The following is an 11175-nucleotide window of genomic DNA, read 5'->3' as shown; positions in this document are numbered from 1 at the left end:
GATGGAGACACTTAAGAAGACCTTAAGGCGGGGTGGCGGTGCGGAACCCAGTCAGGTTCATATGTGAGCAGGAGACCCTTCAGAAACAGGGCTTCACAAACCAAATAATGAAAAAAGCTTATCTAGAATGGCAGCAAATTATTCTGCACGCAGCGATATGCGTGTTTCCCTATCAACAAGGGATGCAGATCGTACACTGCAGATTTATTTTTAGCTGCAACTACAGCAGAGCAATGGCAGCCCCAGGTGTTTCCTTTTCAGAGCCTTGTTAGGATTTCCCTCCATTCAGGCACTCGGCACTTTCCCACCAGGAGCTATTTTTAGAATGTGCTGCCCTTTCTGGTGGTGCTGGTACTGTGTGTGTGTGTGTGTGTGTGTGTGTGTGTGTGTGTGGAGGGGAGTGCTTAACGTTGGGGAGGGAGAGTAAGAAGCAAATTCATTGGGGAGAAACATGAAAAGCTTGCTTGATCTCCTCTTGGAAGAAAATCCCTCGTTTCCAGGCAACAGGGAAACACTGGGGTCGGGGAGCAGGGAGGGGGATATTGTTCTGAGATGCTTAAACATTTCTGCGGAGTCTGAGCTTGGGGAGGTGAATCCCGTTTTGCAAGGAGGAGTTGCTTGCAAAGATAAGCTTTTAAATTGGAAAGCTTAAGGGTTGTCGTTTTTAAACATATGCACAGATATACACACTCGGCGCCAGGGTTACACCCCCCCCCCATCAAATAATTCCATGCCTGGGAATGGAAAATCTAAATAGCATCATCCCCGAAACACAGTAGCTAATCCAGCAGGAAGGTCTGCTGCACAACGCTTGCTTGAAGGAACAGAAGCTGCAGAAGAATACTACCACACCCCACGAGTCACGTTGTCTCCCCACCGCAACACTCAGTGCATGAGTGTACACTCCCTTAGGTGACTGCCCCCCGTTACCTAATACTAAGGCAGGCTTTGTTGAATTAAGAGGACTGTCAGGGACTGGCTGGATGAAGAGGAGCGGTGGGAGGCACCAGCCAGGGGAACCCCCAAGGAAACCCCCAGGGGACAAAGGCTCAGAGCCAGGGGATTGGTGATGGGACACTGAGGAGAGGTCAGAGGGAAAGGAGTGGGGGAAAGGAGGTGCTGGATGCCGAAGGGGCAGCAGGGTTTAGTGAGCAGGAAGAGACGGTGACAGGGAGCAGTTCAGACTCTGAGGCTGAAGCAGAGGAAGGGGGTCAAGAGGCTGCAGAATAATCCAGGGAGTCTCCCTTTCCTGCTGCGACAAGCTCCCCTCTCCCCTGGTCTCCAAGAACATGCAGGATAGTGAGGAGGGCAGAAAAACTCGATTGACGTTTGCTCCAATTCATCAGTAAAGAGTGTGGTTTCCCAGGCAAAGCAGCAGGACAAGTGGAAGTGTGGAGGAGCCTAGAGACAGCCTGAGATATAGTACAGTGATGAGATATATTGCCAGGTCAAAAATTATGACATGGGTATCACAATATGGACGTCAAACTGGTTTTGGGTGATATATTAATATATCGCCCAGCCATAGCTGTCAACTTACAGATTTGAAATTAAGGGACCAGCAGCCTTGAAAATAAGGGACCAGCAGCCAAAATAAGGGACCTGCAGCCTCACCTGTTCCAGGCACTCCAGTTTTCCTGTCCTCCTGCAGTCTGGTCAAACTCATGCTGGTAGCTTAGAGAACACTGTCCAACCAACTTTGTAACCAGAGGTTCAACTGAATAGAATCTGAATCACATGCACCACAAGGCCTATGCAGCCTCAACTTAAGATGGCTCCCTGGCCTGGCTTTGCACTGCAAAGTTTGCAGCAGCACGTGCAACAAAATGGCGTCCAGCATTCAAAAACCCCCTCAGTTTGCATTAACTAGCCACACACAAGGCATGCAAGCTCCACCCCCCAGTCGTTCTTAGACTTCTTATTGGGTGAGCAACACAGCCAAGCGACACAGTTGGAGCCTCCCTCCTCCCTGGCTGGCAGGGAGGGAGGGAGAGGAGCTGCTTCCTTGGAAATTAAAGGACATCATTTAAGGGACATTTAAGGGACATCCATCAATAAGGGACAGCAGCAGGACATGGCGCTGGAATAAGGGACTGTCCCTTCAAATAAGGGACACTTGACAGCTAGGGCCCAGCCCTACACTGGACCATAGGAACATCGATAACAGGGAAATAGGTTTCCATATAGATCTTTAACATTCAATAAATATACTCAAGCATAATGTACAATTCAGCCCCAGTTGTTCTCCTCAGAGTAAGAGAGCTGCAGCCTGTGCTTCCCCGCCCCCGGTTGCCCCAAAGCTCTGGGTCCCAGTAAAGGCCCCCACCGTGACACCTGAGTCCTGATAGGAAGTTTATTCCTGAGCCCAGACCACCACGTTTGGCTGGTGAACTCTGTTTGGGTTAGCGAGTCACAAATTGTGCAGGGCTGGTCAAAAAGCGCCCCTTTCTCACGAAGATGAGGGGGAAAGTTCTTTCCCATGGTGTTTGCTCTGAATGTCATCAATGGCTTTCCTTAGGAGTCCCTGTTTTTATGAAATAGTTCTCCAAGGAGGGATTAGAACGTGCCTTCTTTCCGTGAGAAGACCATGGTCTTTCCACTGTCGTGAGGAAGGGAGAAAAAGGGTAAACTGCCTCCAGAAGTCACAAGGAAAGATCTTTCCTAAACACCAAAGTTATCCCAAAGCAGAATGCCAGGAAAAGAGGGGGAGAAAATGCCATTGTGCCCTTTTTCTGGCGTGGGCTCAAATCTCCTCTTACAATAGAGATTACGCGAGTCAAAAACAGTAGCTTTATGCAACTCCCAGGCTGCAGAATGGGTAACGTAGGCTGGTTATCCAAACACAAGGCGGCACAGGAAACCATGTCAAAAGGCTGTAGTCACCAAATTTCCCTTTGAAGTAATGATGCCACTGCCATTTTCCAATGGCAGCCAAAGGTTTTGGAGGTTAATATTAGGAAAAATCAAAGGTATAACGAAGGCACACTGTTAGATCCTTTTATCGTTTTGTTAGGGTTTTTTAAAGAAGAAATTGGACCGGAAACAAAAAAAGGGAATTAATTCATTCTCTGTTAATGGCAGCCAAAGTTTTAGCTGCTCAGATTTGGAAAAAGGAAGAAGAACTGGGAAATATTATGTTGCATGTTAACCTGGCCAAGTTAAATTACTGGAGAAAAAGTGAAGAAAATCAAAGAGAAATATTCAAGATGAGCTATTTTGATAATTAAAAAAAATATTTTAAGAACAGTATAGATCTTAAACTGGATTGATTTAACAGAGGGTTAAGAATGAGGGGCTTGTTTTTTTATATATGGAACAAGGAATTTTATGGATTTAAGTGGATTTTTGTGTTTGACATGAATTTATAGGTTTTGACAGCAAGCTGAATTATCTCTTGTCTCTGAATATTCTGGATGTTGCATCTATTGTGTTTATCTGGTTTGTTAAAATTGAATTATAAATAAAATAGTAAATACAATAAAATAGCAGCCATGGTTATCTCCAAAAACAAAATGGCAGAGCTGAAGTCACACCAGGTCATGAGCAGCACTGAAAAATGCCTAGTGTCTTAGGAATGAGCAGATGGCAAGCCTGCTCTAAGACAGGCCACTCAGAATGGCCTGAGGCTCAAGCCTTGAATTCAGAAGCCAGGGCTTACCAAGCCAGCGGGCTTAGGAGACTCAGCAGGCAGGAGCATGGGTCAGAGTTGATTTGAGGGCCAAGCCAGAAGATCAGATGCTAAACAACCATCAAGCCCAACTTAACCAGTGAGCAACAAACTACTGTTGACCTGACAGATTCTCAGCAGTCTTTGGACCTCTTAAATTGTTTCCTGCAAGGATTGGCCAATAGGATCAAACTCTGGTGGCAGGGTATGGCAAGAACCAGCAAAGGAAACCTGTACCTGCTGAACATCTCCAACACCTTGGCCTTACCTGTGACTATTCTCCAGCTTGTATGCTGGAGTAAACACACCCTCCCTTCAGATGTCAAAGAAATAAACAACTATCTGATGTTTAGAAGACATCTGAAGGCAGCCCTGTTTAGGGAAGTTTTTAATGTCTGATGTTTTAATGTATTTTTAATTTTTTGTTGGAAGCCACCCAGAGTGGCTGGGGAAACCCAGCCAGATGGGCGGGGTATACATAATAAATTATTATATTATTATTATTAGAAACAAACACACACCAAATACACCCACCCACCCCAGAGTCATATACAGAAGAAAAGCATTTCCCAGTCCCAATAGATCACAAGCAAAATATGAGAATACAAATCAAGAGGCAGTTTCACAGGTAGTGACACTTTAAAATGGGGGGGGGATAAGTGTGTGTGTGTGTGTGTGTGTTTACATTTCCCATCGTGTCTGGAACTCAGATCCAAAAATGACATTGGAGCAGACATGCACACAGATGAAAGATGGAAATGTTTACACTGAATGGTACATTCAGTTTGATACGAGTGTTAAAGTCTGCATCTCTCTTCCACATCTGTGTACAGATTGTGTAAGGGCAGTTGAACGGGTGGAAGCTTCCAAAGTGTTTGCAGTCCCTTCTCAACAGAATGACAAGAGGAGGCAACTTCCCAGTTTCCCCAGCCTTTTCTCACAGGCACTGGTTCCTAATCCAGTACAACCAAGACCTCTTGCAGATCAAGTGAACTTATTAATTTTTTTCTAATGCAACTGAAGGGACCAAACTAAGACATGTGTTCCAGATGAGAACTTGGGAGATCAGGGTTCAAATCCCCCACTTGGCCATGACGAAACTCACTGGGTGACCTTGGGCCGGCCACTGCTTCTCAGCCGACCCTGTTGCGGGGATTAAATGAGGAGGAACAGCCATCTGTATCACCTTGAGCTCCTTGGAGGGGGGGGGGATAGGTGGACTAGGAATGCAATAAATGAGACATTTCACTGGAACCATCTGTGTCTGCTAATGCCTGATATCTCTGGCCCTTTCCTCCAGCTGTGCATGGCATCCCAACCCCCCAAGTATTTAATCCTGCATTTCTCCCTCTCTCAAACAGCTCTGCTTAAAGAGGTCTCCCGGCTGCACAGGCACGCATCCATCAGCCTCTTCGATTTCCCATCCACTTTCTTCTGACAGGCTTGGGTTTCCCTCCCTGCAAAGGCAATCCTCTCTCTCTCTCCTGGTCCGCCTTCCTCAGACAGACCCTGAGCTTTGCATCGCTTTCCCGTTTAATTACAGTTAGCTTAAAACAAAAACACAAAAAAACAGTCCGCTTTCCTCGATGACCGCCTTCATTACCAAGCCTGGGAAGCCCTCTGGCAGCTGCCCACAGATAAATCAGCCTCCCCCCCCGCCCGCCACTCCACATCCCCACAACCCACCCCTCTCCCCCCGCCCCTGCCAAGCGAGGCTGCAGTGCGGTAGGATTTGTGCCGCACACCTTCTCCTCCCCCCCCCCGCCGCCCAGGAGTGGAGCCCCCCCCCACACCCTCATTCTGCATTCAGGCCGGGTGGGAGCGCGTGGGAGGCGGGCAGGGAGGTTTATAAATAGTCAATGTCGGCGAAGCAGCTCTTGCTAAATATAGAAACGCCTATTGACCCAGACAACAAAGCAGCTGCTGCTGGAGCAGCGTTGACCTCCCGGGGTAGGGGGCTGGTTGGGGGGGGGGGCTGGGAGAGGGGAGCACAACAAGGCCTTGGCTGTAAGGCGAGAGGTGCCACTCAGCCTGGGAGAAATCTGCAATGTCACTGCAAAGAGCCTTTATAGCCCTTAAGGACTACTAGCAAAAGCGCGTTGCTTTGTTATGGCAATCCAAAGTCTGGCATGGCGCAGGGCAGCTGGGGAGATCCGGGGGTGGGGGGGGAGGCTCTCTTCTCCACCACCATTTCTGCCACAGATCCCTCCCCACACTCCCCCACCCCACCCAGCGGCCTTGGGGAAGTTTCTGCAACCTCTATTTCCTCCCAGATCCCTTCACTGGGTGCTCTGCAAAACAAGGCCCTCGGAGGAACCTACAGGCGGCTTTGCTTACGGTTGTGTGTGTGTTTCCGCCCCTAGGTGGCTTTGCCCAAACTCTGCCTCTTTGCACCCTTGCGCGCGCCCCACCCCCGAAATGCTTGTTAAACATTTTGGAGAACACACCCCAGAGACAGGGAGCCGTAGGAGCCATGGTACGAATGCTAATGAAAACTTTAAATATGCATCCACGTATCTGCCTATGAGTTGAGAAAGAGCAGTTCTGAAGGCCTGCTTTCTCTTGGTTTCAGGTGATCCTGTGCATAAAGTAAAGGTAAAGGGACCCCTGACCATTAGGTCCAGTCGTGACCGACTCTGGGGTTGCGGCGCTCATCTCGCTTTATTGGCCGAGGGAGCCGGCGTACAGCTTCGGGGTCATGTGGCCAGCATGACTAAGCTGCTTCTGGCGACCCAGAGCTGCGCACAGAAACGTTGTTTACCTTCCTGCCGGAATGGTACCTATTTATCTACTAGCACTTTTTTTTTTTTTTCAGTTTTGGATAGCGTTTTATTCATGGATTTTCAGGAATTCTCCTAAAAAGGAAAGAGTCACCGCCTGGAAATTAAGAGGAGTTGGACACAGGTGTCATTACAGTTCTTGACATTTGGCAAAGCGCTTGACCCCTCCTGGGCAGACAACCATCCTGGAGAAAGGAAGGCAGACACCATTAACCCAAAGGGGAAATGGGCAGTCCCCTCCAAAGCTCTGAGAACAGAACAGCAAGCCAATGTAGGAACAGCTGTGGCCTTTGCCAAAGAGGTAAAAGGAACAACAACAAAAAACCTCATCTTCCTGTGTAATATTTTACATAAACACAGCAAGCTATTTCAGTGGCTCTAGACTAGAGTCAAAAGTTCACAGCAAAACAAGGTTATTTTCTGAAATAGTTTTCAGGGCATCTCCTGACAAAACGCCTTCTTCCTTGTGAGACATAGTGTCAAAATGGGGGGGGGGGTAACTAAAACGCAGTAACAACCACGTTACATAAGTTAACAAGGTCCTTTGCCAGTATAAACATAGCATACAAAAATATGTTCCCCTTGCAAGAAAGTCCATTCTTGTCAGCGGGGGCTGGCCCTCCGAGTCCTCTCAAAATTTTAGCTGCAGAAAGAGCCCAGAGTGGCTTAGCCGTCTTGCTGCTGAATGAAGGGGTTGGGAATGGCTTCCATCCCATCCTGGGGACAGATGAGGACCACCGAGGTCCCTCGGCAGACCACCAGTCCCAACTGACGGGTGTCCTCTGTGAGCTTGTATTGGTCATCTGGATCTCTCATATACTCAATGGTCCCATCCAGCACCAGGTTTAGAAGGGGGTCAAATCCTTTCAAGACACCGCTAGCTTCCCGGCCACCCTGGAACTTCACACGGATGGTTTTATCAATGTACTTAGACAGATCCAATATACTTTCTTTCTTCTTCTTCTCTTTGTCCGCCATCTTGCTCTCCACAGACATATCTACTAGCACTTTGACGTGCTTTTGAACTGCTACGTTGGTAGGAGCAGGGACTGAACAACGGGAGCTCACCCTATCATGGGGATTCGAACTGCTGACCTTCTGATTGGCAAGTCCTAGGCTCTGTGGTTTAACCCACAGCACCACCCGTGTCCCGATCCTGCACATAAAGTACCCCAAAAGCAGGCATAGGCAAACTCGGCCCTCCAGATGTTTTTTTGGGACTACAACTGCCATCATCCCTGACCACTGGTCCTGTTAGCTAGGGATGATGGGAGTTGTAGTCCCAAAACTTGGCGGGCCAAGTTTGCCTATACCTGCCCAAAAGGAACACCACGTGTCCCCTACCAGAGGTACTACCCTTCCCCCCCATACACCCCATACACCAGGTGAGGGGATACAGAATTGTAATCTAAGTCTCTCTGAACTCAACAGATTCACACATGCTTGATACTGTGATACAATAAAGTCTTGCATCCAAACATAGCCATACTTAGAGCAGCAGCAGGCCTGCGGATTTCAGTGGGTCTGCTGAATGAACGCCTAAGTCAGGATCCCAGCCTATATTTTGGGGCCAGTGGCGCGCATGACTTCACCGAGCTCCCTTATGCTAACATTAGGCAGCTCCTGTTGTTCCCTAGGTGTTTAACCGCCTGAAAGACCACAGAGAGGCATCAGCTGAACGAGGGGAGGAAACGGAGGAAAGCTTCTGTAGCTTCATCACCGCGTCTCCTCCCTCCTTCCTCGAAGGAGCAGCTGGAGATGTCAGAGCGAGGAGCATAGCTCAGCAGACTTCTTTGGAGAGCAAGTGGGAGCAGAAATCCCGGCATCCCCCTCCAGTTTCCTCCTCCACCGCCGCCTGGTTTCCTCCACGGAGGGGGTGGGTAGGAGAAAAGCCTGGCTGCCTGAAGGAGATGAATATTTATGGAGGTTGAAAATAGCTCCGGCATTCGGTTTCCCCCTCACGTGCTGAGCCAGCAGGGATACTGCTAAATTGGATGTCAGCGCAGAGAAGGGATTCTGCTCATTCAGGCAGGAGAGCGGATACAAAATAGATGCGTGTGTGTTGTGGAGATATATCTCCCGAGTGAAAAAATCCTTGAGAAGCCCTCCCTCCCGCAAACCGCCTGGTAGCATCCGGACACACACACACACACACACACACCCTGGATCTCTATGCCATGATTGACGGCTGCAAAGCTTTGCTCCATCTCCCCCCTCCCCCGCACGCCCACCACCATCCTTCCTCCTGCGACATTCCCCCAGCCCTCCACCAACCCCTAACTCGTCTCCTTGGCCCCACTGCAGGGGTCCCAAGACGCAGGTGAGTCTGGGGACTGGCAGGTGGAGCCGGAGCGACAGGACTCCGGATTTGGATCGCCCCAGCCCCCGCCCTGCCGAGCTCTGCAAGGGGCAACACGGAGGCGGGGGGGGGGGAGGAAGCTCACAGCCAGTGTCCTTCCCCCGCGGGTCCCCCCCCCGCCGGGCTACTTGCAAAGAAGGAGGTAGGCAGACAGACAGACAGACAGAAAGGGGCTGGCGTGGGGAAGGTCGAACCTGGTGGGGCGAGTGCCCCCATTTGCCCTCTTGGACCAGCTTCCCAAAATAAACCAAAGGAAGAGATTAGTCAGCAAGATGGGATGGATGCAATATGGTCCCTTGCAGTACTGGGGAAGGGGGCATCCTTGCCCGCTCCTCCTCCCCCCCCCCCCGATTTATCAATACTACTCCAGATATTTGCTGGCCAGCATGTTGGCCCCCCGGTCCCATTTTTTTCCTCTGAAAACGAGAACAAGCTAGATCACCCCCCCCTCTTTTAACCCACATTTAACTCTCAGTTGACGTGCAAAAAAAAGCATGGGGGGACGACGACGACCTCCCCACCCCTTACATTAAGGACCTGAGTTACCTGGGGCCAAGGGGAGGTCTCTCTTACCTGTTAGATCCCCCACCTCAGCTACTATATTTAAAGGTGGGGAAGGAGGGAGGGCGAGTCAAGGGAGAGGTCTTTCGGATTTCATTAAGGGGAATTTGAACCTTCCCCCGCGTCCCCACAAAAATATTGTATGTATTTTGGAGCGTTGCATCGCTGCATCTCGGCCAGGTAAGATACCTCCCCCCCACCCCCACTCCGCTGCCCGAGATCTCAGAGGACTGGGCTGGAGATCTGCAGCCAAACCCGGGGGGTCAAGAGCATGCGGCGAGCAATACATCAAGGGCGCTTTGAAAAGGCAATCGGAGCAATTAAATAGCGCGGCCGGTTTGGCTCCCGGTTGCGTGGCACGTCCTCGGCTGGAGCTCCTCGGGATCTCAAGGCAGACGCACATCTAACAATCTGGCAGCTCGCGGGCTCCAGTATTGCCAACTGCAGCTGCGAGGAAATCTCTGCGAGAGAGGGACTCTCTCTGCACTGGGAGGAGATGACGTCAGCCCAGGGCTCGAGAACCAGGCCGGCAGTATAAGCAGCATCCCCTTGGCGCCAGTCATCCAGCAGAAAATTGGTAGGGGCAACGCCACCTATCGGCTGAAACTGGCATCGCCCGGTGAATTATTTTGGAAAGGGAAGCTTTAATTCACACGCGACACACAGTCGTCTGAAGACATGGCATTTGCTGCAGCATTTGCACCAGCATTCTCAAGCGGGAGGAGGAGGAGGAAGAAGAAGAAGAGACAGATGCCATTAAACACGCGCAGCAGACTTGGCGTAATCCCAGGGGGTCTGCCTCCATGTGAAGCTCTTTCACACTTTCCTTGGGGTCCAATACAGAAACATGCAGCAAACAAGCGTGTCCGTATGAAAGGTCAGCATCCAACCCTTGATTTCAGCTGGAAGTGCAAGGGGCTTGCAAGACAGAAAGGGACAACGCTGCTCACAACTTCCCTGGGAGTTGTTTTAGATGGGAGTCTAATGCCAATGTTCACTTGTTGTTGTTTAGTCGTGTCCGATTCTTCGTGACCCCATGGACCAGAGCACGCCAGGCACTCCTTTCTTCCACTGCCTCCAGCAGTTTGGTCAAACTCATGCTGGTAGCTTCGAGAACACTGTCCAACCATCTCGTCCTCTGTCGTCCCCTTCTCCTTGTGCCCTCCATCTTTCCCACCATCAGGGTCTTTTCCAGGGAGTCTTCTCTTCTCATGAGGTGGCCAAAGTATTGGAGCCTCAGCTTCACGATCTGTCCTTCCAGTGAGCACTCAGGGCTGATTTCCTTCAGAATGGATAGGTTTGATCTTCTTGCAGTCCATGGGACTCTCAAGAGTCTCCTCCAGCACCATAATTCAAAAGCATCAATTCTTTGGCGATCAGCCTTCTTTATGGTCCAGCTCTCATTTCCATACATCACTACTGGGAAAACCATAGCTTTAACTATACGGACCTTTGTCAGCAAGGTGATGTCTCCGCTTTTTAAGATGCTGTCTAAGTTTGTCATTGCTTTTCTCCCAAGAAGCTGGCGTCTTTTAATTTCGTGGCTGCTGTCACCATCTGCAGTGATCATGGAGCCCAAGAAAATAAAATCTCTCACTGCCTCCATTTCTTCCCCTTCTATTTGCCAGGAGGTGATGGGCCCAGTGGCCATGATCTTTTGTTTTTTTGATGTTGAGCTTCAGACGCTCTCCTCTTTCACCCTCATTAAAAGGTTCTTTAATTCCTCCTCACTTTCTGCCATCAAGGTTGTGTCATCTGCATATCTGAGGTTGTTGATATTTCTTCCGGCAATCTTAATTCTGGCTTGG

The 11175-nt window shown here is 49.8% G+C and overlaps 1 protein-coding gene across 1 annotated transcript; it reads right to left on the bottom strand.

Annotated features, from left to right (window-relative positions):
- Window positions 1-6482: 6482 nt before the first annotated feature.
- LOC308461233 (U6 snRNA-associated Sm-like protein LSm7) lies at window positions 6483-7443 on the bottom strand (the record flags this gene model as incomplete). The annotated part of the gene is made up of 1 exon (XM_080977961.1): window positions 6483-7443. The coding sequence occupies one exon, from the start codon at window positions 7441-7443 to the stop codon at window positions 7114-7116; it is 330 nt and encodes a 109-aa protein (XP_080834087.1). The 3' UTR covers window positions 6483-7113.
- Between the last annotated feature and the right edge of the window lie 3732 nt (window positions 7444-11175).

The sequence above is a fragment of the Podarcis pityusensis genome, assembly GCF_964106645.2.
Source record: "Podarcis pityusensis genome assembly, chromosome: 13".
Lineage (NCBI taxonomy): Eukaryota > Metazoa > Chordata > Lepidosauria > Squamata > Lacertidae > Podarcis > Podarcis pityusensis.
This window is presented reverse-complemented; position numbering and strand designations above follow the sequence as displayed.